Below are 14,959 nucleotides of genomic sequence, written 5' to 3' on the forward strand. Positions count from 1 at the left end.
TGGAGCTCCGCCGAGGGCCAATCAGAGCACCGCAAGGGTTGGGGTTTGGCAGGGGGTGAGGTGGTGGCCGGCCAATGAGGGGGGGCGCTGGGCACGCGGCGGCCAATGGGGTGTGAGCAGGATGGCGGCCGTGGGCACCCAATGACGGCACCCATTGGTCAACCACGATGGCGCCCATTGGCCATAGCCATTGGTCAACCCATGGCGCCCAATGGGTGCTGATTGGCCGTTGGTCAACTAATGGGCACCCATTGGCCAACCATGATGGTGCCCACTCAGTGCCCATCCCCATTGGCCAACCACCATAATACCTATCCCCATTGCCCAACCATGATTATACCCACCCATTGCTCATCCCCATTGGCCAACCACCATGATACCCATCCCCATTGGCCAACTATGATGATACCCACCCATTGCTCATCTCCATTGGCCAACCATGCTATCAAATGACTGCTGATTGGCCAGCCACGCCAATAACCACCCATTGCTCATCCCCATTGGCCAACCAACATGATACCCATCCCCATTGGCCAACCATGACACCTACCCATTGCCCATGAAGACACCCATCCCCATTGGCCAACCATGACACCTACCCATTGCCCATGAAGACACCCATCCCCATTGGCCAACCACACCGATAACCACCCGTTGCTCATCCCCATTGGCCAACCATGACCCCTACCCATTGCCCATGGAGACACCCATCCCCATTGGCCAACCACGATGCCACCCATCCCCATTGCCCAAGAAGACACCCATCCCCATTGGCCAACCACGCCGATAACCACCCATTGTTCATCCCCATTGGCCAACCATGACACCTACCCATTGCCCATGATGACACCCATCCCCATTGGCCAACCACACCGATAACCACCCGTTGCTCATCCCCATTGGCCAACCATGACCCCTACCCATTGCCCATGAAGACACCCATCCCCGTTGCCCAACGGCGCCGATGACCACCCACGGCCCAACCCCATCGCCCAACCACGCGGCCTCGTGGCTGCGCATTGGCCACCGGGCCAATCGGCGCCCTACATCTTGCGGAGCCGGCCCTCCAGCGCCTCCAGCTGCGCCATGACCTCCCTGGGCAGGTGCTTGCCGAAGTGCTCCCCATAGAAGGCCCTGAGCTCGCGGCACTCCCGCTCCCAGAAGGGCCGATCCATGGGGAAGAGGTCCCGGTGCCGCAGCCCCCGCAGCCCCCGCAGCTCCAGGGCCCCCTCCTCCGGGATCAACCCGATGGGGGTGGCCACGGCGCCGGCCTCGCCGCCGACGCGCGCGCAGATCCAGGCCAGCACGCGGGCGTTGTGCCCGAAGCCCGGCCACACGAAGGCTCCCGATTGGTCGCGCAGGAACCAATTGACGTGGAAGATGCGGGGCGGGCGGGCGCCGGCGCGGGCCCCGACGTCCAACCAGTGCTGGAGGTGCTGCCCCGCGTTGTAGCCGAAGAAAGGGCGCATGGCCAAGGGGTCGTGGAGCAGCTGCCGGCCTGTGGGGCAAGGCCATACGGGGGGTTATGGGGCGCTTATGGGGCAGTGCGAGGGGGTGATGGGGCACTGACGAGGCAAGGGGAGGGGGTGATGGGGTGATAGGGGGTGGCTATGGGGCACTTACGGAGCAACGGGATGGGGCTATGGGGTGATGGGAGGTGGTTATGGGGCACTGGGAGGCGGCTATGGGGTTAGATGGTGATGGGGGTGATTATGGGGTGCTAGAACCTGGTTATGGGTCACAGGCCCTGGTTATGAGTCCCAAGCCCCAGTTAAGCGTCCCGAGGCCCTGATTATGGGTCCCTAGGGCCTGGTTATGGGGCAGAGGCCCCGGTTATGGGTCCCAGGCCCTGGTTATGGGGCAGAAGCCCCGGTTATGGGTCCCTACCCTTGTGCTCGGCAGCAGCAGTGGCCTCACTCCGCATGGCGCTGCCCAGGAAGACGCCGTGCTCCCAGCTGAAGGCCTCGAACACCAATGGGACGCCTGGAAACGGGGGGCCATTGTGACGTCAGAGCCACGCTGTAACCCTATTGGCTGACGGGGGGGTGTGAAGGGGGCGGAGCCTCACCCTCGGGGCGCCGCCCCCCAAAGATGATGGCGTCGATGGGGACGCCCTCGGGGTCCTCCCAGGCCGGGTCCAGGCTGGGGCAGTTGGAGGCCGGGGCACAGAAGCGGGCGTTGGGGTGGGCGCAGGGCTCGGGGTCACCTGGGGGGGGAACGGACCAATCAGAGAGCGGGGATGGAGGGGATGGACCAATCAGAGAGCAGGGATGGAGGGGATGGACCAATCAGAGAGCAGGGATGGAGGGGATGGAGCAATCAGAGAGTGGGGATGGAGGGGATGGACCAATCAGAGAGCAGGGATGGGGGGCATGGATTAATCAGAGAGCGGGGATGGAGGAGATGGACCAATCAGAGAGCAGGGATGGGGCGGATGGACCAATCAGAGAGCGGGGATGGAGGGGATGGATCAGAGAGCGGGGATAGGGGGGATGGACCAATCAGAGAGCAGGGATGGGGCGGATGGACCAATCAGAGAGCAGGGATGGGGGGCATGGATTAATCAGAGAGCGGGGATGGAGGAGATGGACCAATCAGAGAGCAGGGATGGGGCGGATGGACCAATCAGAGAGCAGGGATGGAGGGGATGGACCAATCAGAGAGCAGGGATGGAGGGGATGGAGCAATCAGAGAGCGGGGATGGAGGGGATGGAGCAATCAGAGAGCGGGGATGGAGGGGGTGGAGTAATCAGAGAGCAGGGATGGAGGGGATGGACCAATCAGAGAATGGTGATGGGGGTAAAGCACCAATCAGAGAGCGGCGATGGGGGGATGGACAAATCACAGAGCGGGGAATGGAAGGAAGGGACCAATCAGAGAGCAGCCCCATTCCCGGGGGTTTCAATGGGTTGGGGGGGGGGGGGGGCGGAGCCTCACCGGGCTTCCAGGATTGGCCGCGCCAGGAGGTGAGGGTGACGTCGGGCGGCAGGGATTGGCCGATGCCCTCCCAATAGACGTCGCCGGTGCTGGTGAGCCCCACGTTGGTGAAGATGGTGTCGCGGCGGATGGTGGCCATGGCCACTGGGTTGGTGGCCTCCGACGTGCCCGGGGCCACCCCGAAGAAGCCGCACTCGGGGTTGATGGCGCGGAGGCGGCCTGGGGGGCAATGGGGGTAAATGGGAATCAATGGGGTCAATGGGGATCAATACTATCAATGGGGTCAATGGGAATGAATGGGGCTCAGTGGGAATCAATGGGGTTCAATGGGGTCATCAGGAATCAGTGGGGTCAATGGGAATGAATGGGGTCAATGGGGTTCAATGGGAATCATTGGGGTTCAATGGGGTCAATAAGAATCAATGGGAATCAATGGGGTTCAATGGGAATAATTGGGGTTCAATGGGGTCAATAAGAATCAATGGGAATCAATGGGGTCAATGGGGTTCAATGGGAATCATTGGGGTCCAATGGGGTCAATAAGAATCAATGGGAATCAATGGGGTTCAATGGGAATCACTGGGGTTCAGTGGGGTCAATAAGAATCAATGGGAATCAATGGGGTTCAATGGGAGTCAATGGGGCTCAATGGGGCTCAATGGGAGTCAATAGGAATCAATGGGGTCAACGGCTATCAATGGGGTTCAATGGGGTCCTTGGGAATGAATGGGAATCAATGGGGTTCAATGGGAATCAATGGGGTCAATGGGAATCAATGGGGTTCAATGGGAATCAATGGGGTTCAATGGGAATCAATGGGGCCAACAGCTCTGTGACCCCCACTACCCAACGACACCCATCACCGATGGTGCAACCCCATAGCCATTGACGCCCAACGCCCACAGCCCTATGGGCCGCCCCACAGGCGCTGAGCCCCACACGTGTGGGTCGGGCCCCACCTTGGTGGTCGAAGCGCATCCAGGCGATGTCATCGCCCACGCAGGTCACGTGATAGCCGGGCAGGGCCGCCCGCATCATGGCCAGGTTGGTTTTGCCGCAGGCACTGGGGAAGGCGCCCGCCAGGTACCGCTTGCGGCCCCGGGGGTCCTCAAACCCCACGATCTATGGGGGGGGAACGACACAAAAATGGGGGAAAACAGGTCAAAAATGGGCAAACCCACTCAAAACCCGGCAAAATCCATCCAAAATCACCCCAAACTCATTAAGAACCATTAAAAACCATCAAGAACTGCCAAAAAGCATCAAAACCCATGAAAACCTTCAAGAGCTACTCAAAAGTCATCAAGAATCACTCAAAACCCATCAAAAATCACACAAGAACCACCCATTATCACCCATTACACCCCATGACAAACCCATTACACCGCATTACAACCCATTATAAGCCATTAAAACACCATTATACCCATTATGCCCCATTAAGCCCTTTTATAATCCATTAAAACTCCATTACACCCCATTATACTCCATTATAACCCCATTACACCCCATTATAACCCCATTATAAATCCATTACAACCCATTATAACCCCATTATAAACCGATTACACCCCATTATAACATTATCCCCATTACACCCCATTATAACCCCATAATCCCCAATATAGCCCCATTAAAACCCCATTATCCCCCACTATAGCCCCATTAAACCCCACTATAACCCCATTATCCCCCATAACCCCATTCTAACCCCATTACACCCCATTCTAAACCCATCACACCACATTATAACCGCCTTACACCCCATTACACCCAACTATAACCTCCTTACACCCCATTATAACCCATTACAACCCCATTACACCCCCTCACACCCCATTATAACCCATTATTACCCCATTACAACCTCACTATACCCCCATTATAACCCTATTATACTCCATTATAACCCCATTACACTCTCTTACACCCCATTATAACCGCTACACCCCGTTACACCCCCTTATAACCCCCTTACACCCCATTATAACACATTACAACCCCTTTACACCCCACTATGACCCCATTAAACCCCATTACACCCCATTATAACCTCACAATACCCCCATTATACTCCATTATAACCCCATTACATTCTCTTACACCCCATTACAACCCCATTACACCCCGTTACACCCCCATTACACCCCGTTACACCCCACTGTAACCCCATTACACCCCATTATAACCCCCTTACACCCCATTACACCCCCTTACACCCCATTATAACCCATTATTACCCCATTAAACCCCATTACACCCCATTATAACCTCACTATACCCCCACTATACTCCATTGTAACCCCATTACATCCTCTTACACACCCTTACAACACCATTATACCCCGTTACACCCCGTTACACCCCATTACACCCCACTATAACCCCATTATAACCCCATTACTACCCCATTACACCCCGTTATAACCCATTGTAACCCCTTTATACCCCATTATAACACCATTAAACCCCATTACACCCCGTTATAGCCCCGTTCGAAGCCCACTATAAGCCGGTTGCCCGCCGGGGGGACCCGGTGGGGGCCGCACCAGCATGTGCTCTGCCAGCCAGCCCTCGTCGCGGGCCATGGCGGCCGCCACGCGCAGCGCGAAGCCCTTCTTGCCCAGCAGGGAGTTGCCGCCGTAGCCGCTGCCGTAGGAGACGATGCGGCGGCGCCGCGGGTCGTGGGCGATGAGCGTGCGCGACGGGTCGCAGGGCCACGACGGCACCTCCACCGCGCCTGCCCACCGGGGGGGGAACCGGTTAGAAACGGGTTGTAAATGGGTTGGAAATGGGGTAGAAATGGGTTGGAAATGGGTTGGAAATGGGTGGAAAAATGGGGAAAAATGGGTTAGAAATGGGTTGGAAATGGGTTGGAAATGGGGGGGAAATGGGGGGGAAATAGAAATGGGTTGGAAATGGGGGGGAAATGGGGGGGAAATGGGGGGGAAATGGGTTGGAAATGGGGGGGAAATGGGTTGGAAATGGGGGGGAATGGGTTGGAAATGGGGGGGAAATGGGTTGGAAATGGGGGGGAAATGGGGGGGAAATGGGTTAGAAATGGGTTGGAAATGGGTTGGAAATGGGTTGGAAATGGGGAAAAACAGGTTAGAAATGGGGTAGAAATGGGGTAGAAATGAGGTAGAAATGGGGTAGAAATGGGGAAAAATGGGTTAGAAATGGGTTAGAAATGGGGGGAAATGGGTTAGAAATGGGTTGGAAATGGGTGGAAAAATGGGGAAAAATGGGTTAGAAATGGGTTGGAAATGGGTTGGAAATGGGGGGGAAATGGGTTGGAAATGGGGGGGAAATGGGGGGGAAATGGGTTAGAAATGGGTTGGAAATGGGTTGGAAATGGGGAAAAACAGGTTAGAAATGGGGTAGAAATGGGGTAGAAATGAGGTAGAAATGGGGTAGAAATGGGGAAAAATGGGTTAGAAATGGGTTAGAAATGGGGGGAAATGGGTTAGAAATGGGTTGGAAATGGGTTGGAAATGGGTTGGAAATGGGTTGGAAATGGGGAAAAATGGGTTGGAAATGGGGTAGAAATGGGGGGGAAATGGGGTAGAAATGGGTTGGAAATGGGGGGAAATGGGTTAGAAATGGGGTAGAAATGGGGTAGAAATGGGGGGGAAATGGGTTAGAAATGGGTCAGAAATGGGTCGGAAATGGGTCGGAAATGGGTCGGAAATGGGTTGGAAATGGGTGGAAATGGGGTAGAAATGGGAAAAAATGTGTTAGAAATGGGTTAGAAATGGGGAAAAATGGGGTAGAAATGGGTTAGAAATGGGTTGGAAATGGGTTAGAAATGGGTAGGAAATGGGTTAGAAACGGGGGGGAAATTGGGGGGAAATGGGTTAGAAATGGGTTGGAAATGGGTTGGAAATGGGTTGGAAATGGGTTGGAAATGGGGGGGAAATGGGTTAGAAATGGGTTGGAAATGGGGTGGAAATGGGTTGGAAATGGGGGGGAAATGGGGGGGAAATGGGGGGAAAATGGGTTGGAAATGGGGGGGAAATGGGGGGAAATGGGGGGGAAATGGGGGGAAATGGGGTAGAAATGGGTTGGAAATGGGATACAAATGGGTTGGAAATGGGGGGAAATGGGGAAAAATGGGTTAGAAATGGGTTAGAAATGGGTTGGAAATGGGGTAGAAATGGGGGGAAATGGAAATGGGTTAGAAATGGGTTGGAAATGGGTTGGAAATGGGGGGGAAATGGGGGGGAAATGGGGAAAAATGGGTTAGAAATGGGTTAGAAATGGGGTAGAAATGGGGTAGAAATGGGGAAAAATGGGTTAGAAATGGGGAAAAATGGGTTAGAAATGGGTTAGAAATGGGTGAGAAATGGGGGGAAAATGGATGGGAAATGGGGAAAAATGGGGGGAATCAGGGGAAATGGGGAAAAACGGGGAAAATGGGGAAAAAATGGGGGAAATGGGGAAAAATTGGGGAATGGGAAAAATTGGGGATAAACGGGTTGGAAATGGGGAAAAATGAGTTAGAAATGGGGGGAAATGGGGGAATGGGGAAAATTGGGGGGAAATGGGGTGAAAATGGAGGGGAAATGGGGAAAAATGGGTGAGAAATGGGGTGAAAATGGGGGAAATAGGGAAAAATGGGTTAGAAATGGGGAAAAATGGGGGAAATAGGGAAAAATGGGGGTAAAAATGGAGGGGAATGGGAAAAAAATGGGTGAGAAGTGGAGACAAATAGGTTAGAAATGGGGAAAAACGGGTTAGAAATGTGGGGAAATGGGGAAAAATAGGTTAGAAATGGTGGGGAATGAGAAAAAATGGGTGAAAAATGGGTTAGAAATGGGGAAAAATGAGTGAGAAATGGGTTAACAATGGGGGAAATGGGAAAAAAGGGGTTAGGAGTGGGGGAAATGGGTTAGAAATGGGGGAAACCCATTTTCAGGGTGTTTTGGGGTCAGTAACACCATTTTCAGGGAATTTCTGGGGTCAATAGGCCTGTTTTCGGGGCATTTTTGGGTCCATAAGCCTGCTTTGGGTGTGTTTTTGGGGTCAATAACACCATTTTCAGGGTGGTTTTGGGTCAATAAGCCTGCTTTGGGTGTGTTTTTGGGTCAATAAGCCCATTTTCAGGATGGTTTTGGGTCAACAAGCCTGCTTTGGGTGTGTTTTTGGGGTCAATAACACCATTTTCAGGGTGGTTTTGGGTCAACAAGCCTGCTTTGGGTGTGTTTTTGGGGTCAATAACACCATTTTCAGGGTGGTTTTGGGTCAACAAGCCTGCTTTGGGTGTGTTTTTGGGTTCAATAACACCATTTTCAGGGTGGTTTTGGGTCAATAACACCATTTTCAGGGTGGTTTTGGGCCAACAAGCCTGCTTTGGGTGTGTTTTTGGGGTCAATAACACCATTTTCAGGGTGGTTTTGGGCCAAGAAGCCTGCTTTGGGTGTGTTTTTGGGGTCAATAACACCATTTTCAGGGTGGTTTTGGGCCAACAAGCCTGCTTTGGGTGCGTTTTTGGGGTCAATAACACCATTTTCAGGGTGGTTTTGGGCCAACAAGCCTGCTTTGGGTGTGTTTTTGGGGTCAAGAAGCCCGGTTTTTGGTCGTTTTGTGCCGCTCACCATCGCGAGGCCTCCCCACAGAGTGCAGGCACCGCACGAAGTCATCGGCCGAGGATGCTGACGATGATGATGATGATGATGAGGAGGAGGATGAGGATGAAGGCAGGAAGTGGGCCCCGACGCGGGTCATGATGCGCATGGAGGCGGCCACGTAGGCAGAGTCCGTGAGCTGCAGCCCCGGGCGGGACAGGGGCGACCCGGGGGGGCCCATCAGGAAGGGGATCACGTACATGGTGCGGCCTGGGGGGGAGGCAGGGGTCAGGGGGAGGGGGCATCGGGAAAATCTGGGGAAAATCTGGGAAAATTCGGGGAAAAACCGGGAAAAACTGCAAAATTTTGGGTATTTTTGAAAAATTTGGTGAAATTTTAAGGAAACTGGGGAAAACTTGGTGAAATTTTAGGAAACTGGGTAAAATTTTGGGGAAAATTGGGATAAATTTGCGTAAAACTCAGGAAACTTGGGGAAACCTGAGAGCAACTTTGGTAAGTCTGGGTAAAAACGGAGAGATTTTTGGAAATTTGGGGTAAAAATTTTGAGGAAATTGGGTGAAGTTTGGGAAAATTTGGGGAAAAACTGGGAAAATTTGGGGGAAAACTGGGAAAATTTGGGGAAATATCGGGAAAAACTGCAAAATTTTGGGTATTTTTGAAAAATTTGGTGAAATTTTAAGGAAACTGGGGAAAACTTGGTGAAATTTTAAGGAAACTGGGTAGAACTTGGTGAAATTTTAAGGAAACTGGGTAAAATTTTGGGGAAAATTGGGATAAATTTGCTTAAAAATCAGGAAACTTGGGGAAACCTGAGAGCAACTTTGGTAAGTCTGGGTAAAAACGCAGAGATTTTTGGAAATTTGGGGTAAAAATTTTGAGGAAATTGGGTGAAGTTTGGGAAAAAAATTTGGGCTAGATTTGTGAAACTGGTTAACATTGGGGAAAATTGGGGAACAACTGTGGGGAAACGGGTGAAGTTTGGGTAGAAATGAGGGAGTTTGGCCAAAATTTGTAGGAAAACTGGGGAAATTTTGGGAAATTTTTGGAAATTTTTGGAAATTTGGGGAAATTTTGGGAAATTTTGGGGAAATTTGTCTGAAAACTGTGGGTAAGTGGTAAAATTTGGGCTAGATTTGTGAAATGGGTTAACATTGGGGAAAATTGGGGAACAACCGTGGGGAAATGGGTGAAATTTGGGTAGAAATGAGGGAGTTCGGCCAAAACTTGTAGGAAAACCAGGGAAATTTTTGGAAATTTGGGACATTTTTTTGGAAATTTTTGGAAATTTTGGGGAAATTTGTCTGAAAACTGTGGGAAAGTGGTAAAATTTGGGCTAGATTTGTGAAACGGGTTAACATTGGGGAAAACTGGGGAACAACCGTGGGGAAATGGGTGAAGTTTGGGTAGAAATGAGGGAGTTCAGGCAAAATTTGTAGGAAAACTGGGGAAATTTTGGGAAATTTTTGGAAAATTTTTGGAAATTTTGGGGATTTTTTTGGAAATTTTGGAAAATTTTTGGAGATTTTGGGAAATTTTAGGAAATTTTGGGGAAATTTGTCTGAAACCTGTGGGGAAGTGGTGAAATTTGGGGCACACGTGTGGCAAGGGGGAAGGTGGGAGGGCAGAGGAGGGCAGAGGAGGGAGGTGTGGGGCAGAGGCGCGGGGCCCACACCTTCCATGCATCCCGGGAAGCGGGCGTCCATGGCGCGCCGCAGCTCGTCGGGGCTCATCCAGTTTCCCAGCAGGCTGTGCGCCACGGCGCCCCCTGGCGCGGGGGAGGCCTGTGGGGCGGCGTCCTCGGGCCGCGGCGTCACCAGCACCGTGCGGCCCTCCACGCGCGCCACGTCCCGGGGGTCCGTCCAGGCCAGCCAGCTGTGGGGCACAGACCCACAGAGGGACCCATAGCGACCCACAGAGACCCATAGAGACCCATAGAGGGACCCAGAGGGACCCATAGCGACCCACAGAGACCCATAGAGACCCATACAGACACATAGAGACCCATGGAGGGACCCACAAAGACCCATAGCGACCCAGAGAGGGACCCATAGAGACCCATAGAGACCCATGGAGGGACCCAGAGGGACCCATACAGACCCATAGCGACACATAGAGGGACCCAGAAAGACCCATAGACACCACACAGACCCATAAAAAGACACATAGGCACTCATAGAGAGAGCAATAGAGACCCCATAGGAACACACAGGGACCCATAGAGAGACCACAGAGACCCCACAGACCCCCATAAACCACCATAGGCCCACAGAGCCCCACAGACCTCCATAGAGCCCCATAGATACCCCATAGAGCCCCATATCCCCCCACAGTCACCCCACAGAGCCCCATATCCCCCCACAGACACCCCATAGAGCCCCACAGAGCCCCCATAGAGCCCCATATCCCCCCACAGAGGCCCTATCCCCCCACAGACACCCCACAGACACCCCACAGAGCCCCATGTCCCCCCACAGAGCCCCATATCCTCCCCCTGACACCCCATAGAGCCCAATAGACCCCCATAGAGCCCCATATCCCCCACCAGACATGCCATAGAAACCCCATAGAGCCCCATAGAGACCCCATACAGCCCCATATCCCCCCACAGACACCCCATAGAGCCCCCTATAGAGCCCCCTATCCCCACATAGAGCCCCCATAGAGCCCCCTATCCCCCCACAGAGCCCCATATCCCCCCACAGACACCCCACAGAGCCCCATAGAGCCCCATATCCTCCCCCTGACAAAACATAGAGACCCCATAGAGCCCCATATCCCCCCCCAGACATGCCATAGAAACCCCATAGAGCCCCATAGAGCCTCACCCCAGAGCCCCACAGACACCCCATAGAGCCCCATATCCCCCCACAGAGCCCCCATAGAGCCCCATATCCCCCCACAGAGCCCCCGTAGAGGCCCCTATCCCCCACAGAGCCCCATAGAGCCCCATATCCCCCAGACACCCCATAGAGCCCCCATAGAGCCCCCTATCCCCCCACAGACACCCCACAGAGCCCCATAGAGCCCCATATCCCCCCACAGACACCCCATAGAGCCCCCATAGAGCCCCATATCCCCCCACAGAGCCCCCATAGAGCCCCATATCCCCCCACAGAGCCCCCATAGAGCCCCATAGAGCCCCCATAGAGCCCCCTATCCCCCCACAGAGCCCTCATAGAGCCCCCTATCCCCCCACAGAGCCCCCATAGAGCCCCCATAGAGCCCCATATCCCCCCACAGAGCCCCCATAGAGCCCCATATCCTCCCCCAGACACCCCATAGAGCCCCATATCCCCCCACAGTGCCCCCATAGAGCCCCCATAGAGCCCCATGTCCCCCCACAGACACCCCACAGACACCCCACAGAGCCCCCATAGAGCCCCATATCCCCCCACAGAGCCCCCGTAGAGCCCCCTATCCCCCATATCCACCCCACAGAGCCCCATAGAGCCCCCTATCCCCCCACAGACACCCCATAGAGCCCCCATAGAGCCCCATAGAGCCCCCTATCCCCCCCGAGCCGCAGAGCCGCCCCTCACCAGTTGTCCCTGTGGGGCAGGGCCCGCACGGTGCCGCTGCTGCTGAGCTCCCGCAGGAGGGCGCGGGCCTGGGGGGCGGAGCCGTCGCAGAGGCAGAGGGCGCGGGGCCGGCAGAGCCGAGCCCCCTCCTCCACGAAGGCCCGGGCCGGGGGGGGCAGCGCCCGCAGCGCCTCCGCTCCCCCCTCCAGGGAGGCCGCGATGGGGGCGTCCGCGCCCGGCACCGTGCACAGCAACCGCGGGGGGGAGGCACGGGGGGGGCACCTGGGGACGGGGGGGCACTGAGACACACTGGGACCCATAGGGATACACTGGGACCCATAGGGACACATAGGGACACATAGGGAACCATAGGGACACATAGGGACACACTGGGACACATAGGGACCCATAGGGACACATAGGGACACATAGCGACCCATAGGGATACACTGGGACACATAGGGACACACTGGGACCCATAGGGACACATAGGGACCCATAGGGACACATAGGGACACATAGGGAGACATAGAGACACATAGGGACACATAGGGAACCATAGGGACACATAGGGAGACATAGGGACACATAGGGACCCATAGGGAACCATAGGGAACCATAGGGACACATAGGGACACATAGGGACACATAGGGACACATAGGGACACATAGGGACACATAGGGACCCATAGGGAACCATAGGGACACATAGGGACACATAGGGACCCATAGGGACACATAGAGATACACTGGGACACATAGGGACACATAGGGACACATAGGGACACATAGAGACACATAGGGACCCACTGGGACCCATAGGGAAACATAGGGACCCATAGGGACCCATAGGGACACATTGAGACCCACTGGGACGCATAGGGACACATAGGGAACCATAGGGAACCAAAGGGACACATTGAGACCCATAGGGACACATTGAGACCCATAGGGACACATTGAGACCCACTGAGACACATAGGGACCCATAGGGAACCAAAGGGAGACATAGGGACACATTGAGACCCATAGGGAACCATAGGGACCCATAGAGACACATTGAGACCCATAGAGACCCATAGGGACTCATTGAGACCCACTGGGACACATAGAGAACCATAGGAACACATAGGAACTAATTGAGACCCATAGGGACACACAGGGACCCATAGAGACCAACAGAGAGCCCATAGAGACCCACAGAGCAGAGGGGGCGTGGCCTCGGCTGACCCCGCCCCTCTCCGGCACTATACTGCCACCCCCTGGTGGATGTGCAGCAACACGCTGCCTGTACCCCGCCATAACCCCCATAGAGACCCATAGACACCCCACAGCCACCCCATGGCACCCTATAGCCGCCCCATAGACACCCCATATCCGCCCCATAGACACCCTATAGCTGCCCCATAGACACCCCATAGCCACTCCATTGACCCCCACAGACAGTCCATTGACTCCGCAGATACCCCATAGCCACTCCACTGACCCCCATAGAGCCCCATAAGCCACCCCATTGACCGCCATAGCCACCCCACTGACCCCCATAGCCACCCCACTGACCCCCATAGCCACCCCACTGACCCCCATAGCCACCCCACTGACCCCCCACAGAAACCCCGTTGAACCCCACAGAGCCCCATAGCCACCCCATAGCCACCCCATTGGGCTGGGGGGTGTGGGGCAGCCCCATAGGGAGGGGGGGGGGACCCTGGAAATGGACTTTGGACGCCGCAGGGGCTGATGGGAAGGTGGGGAGAGAAACAGGGGCAAAGGGCAGTGGGGCACGGGGGGCTTCCCGTAGAGCCCCTTAGGGCCCATATGGAGACCCACAAGGCCCCTAAGTAAACCCATTAGACCCATGCGTAGACCCATAGAACCCATATCTAGACCCACACGACCCATAACTAGACTGATTGGACCCATAAGTAAACCCACAGAACCTATATCTAGACCCACAGGACCCATATGTAGCCTCATAAGACTCACAAATAAACCCACAGAACTCATATATAGGCCCACAGGACCCATAAGTAACCCCACAAGACCCATAACTGGATCCAAAGGAGCCCCTAAGTAGCCACACAGAGCCCATAGCACCCCACAGCGCCCTAGACACCCCTTAGAGCCCCACAGCCACCCAGTAGCCACCCCACAGAGCCCCCCAGACATCCCCTAGCGCACCAGACACCCCACAGCACCCCATAAACACCCTATAGACACCCCATACACCCCCATAGACAATCCATAGGGCACTATAGACCCCTATAAACAACCCATAGCGCCCCATAGACACCCTATAGGGCCCCACTCACCCCCGCAGCCTGCTGAAGACCCTCTGCATGGCCTCTGCTCTGCCCCACAAGTGTGGGGGGGTCACCCCTTATAGACCCCTATGGAGGGGGGGTCGGAGGGGGCGTGGCCTGACGAGGCCACGCCCTCCCCCCCTGACGTCACCCCCGCGGCCTTGATCCCTTGTTTGTGTAGGGTCGCCTGGAAATCAATGGGGGGGAGGTTATGGGGCGCCCCATAAGTAGCTATGGGGCAGCTATAACCTCCCTATGAGCGCTTATGGGACGCCCCATAGCTCCCAAGACCCCACAAGGCACCTATAACCCCCCCTATAAGCGGTTATAGGGCGCGCAGCACCCCATATGGCACCGATAGCCCACCCCCATAAGCACTTATGGGGCGCTCCACTGCGGTACCCATGGCACCCCCCCCCCCCCACCCCCTCCTTTACCTCATCCCGAAGAGCTTCCGCCCCCATTTCCGGCTCCGAACGGGGTTAATGAACAGCAGAGGGGGTTAATTAATTATTCGGAGTTAATTAATAACAGCTCATTAATGAATATTAATGAAATAAACGCGATAAAAGCCACCGCCCCCTCCCATTGCAGCCCCCAAAATGGCGGCGGC

General features: G+C 54.8%; 1 protein-coding gene across 2 annotated transcripts; it reads right to left on the minus strand.

The window, feature by feature from the left end:
- Window positions 1-1,035: 1,035 nt before the first annotated feature.
- On the minus strand, window positions 1,036-14,399 carry LOC134172716 (phosphoenolpyruvate carboxykinase [GTP], mitochondrial-like). 2 transcript variants are annotated; one of them, XM_062636057.1, is made up of 9 exons: window positions 14,356-14,399; window positions 10,198-10,397; window positions 8,535-8,774; window positions 5,487-5,677; window positions 3,897-4,059; window positions 2,938-3,156; window positions 2,069-2,206; window positions 1,888-1,983; window positions 1,036-1,498 (listed from the first exon to the last, which is right to left on the minus strand). In XM_062636057.1, the coding sequence occupies exons 1-9, from the start codon at window positions 14,382-14,384 to the stop codon at window positions 1,044-1,046; spliced, it is 1,731 nt and encodes a 576-aa protein (XP_062492041.1). In that variant the 5' UTR covers window positions 14,385-14,399; the 3' UTR covers window positions 1,036-1,043. The 2 variants fall into 2 exon arrangements, with proteins under 2 accessions (XP_062492041.1, XP_062492042.1); XM_062636058.1 differs by lacking the exon at window positions 14,356-14,399 and adding an exon at window positions 12,065-12,260.
- Window positions 14,400-14,959: the final 560 nt, after the last annotated feature.

The sequence above is a fragment of the Pezoporus occidentalis genome, unplaced genomic scaffold, assembly GCF_034315485.1.
Source record: "Pezoporus occidentalis ecotype Australia unplaced genomic scaffold, CSIRO_AGI_Poc_V1 ctg468, whole genome shotgun sequence".
In the NCBI taxonomy this organism is placed as follows: Eukaryota; Metazoa; Chordata; class Aves; order Psittaciformes; family Psittacidae; genus Pezoporus; species Pezoporus occidentalis.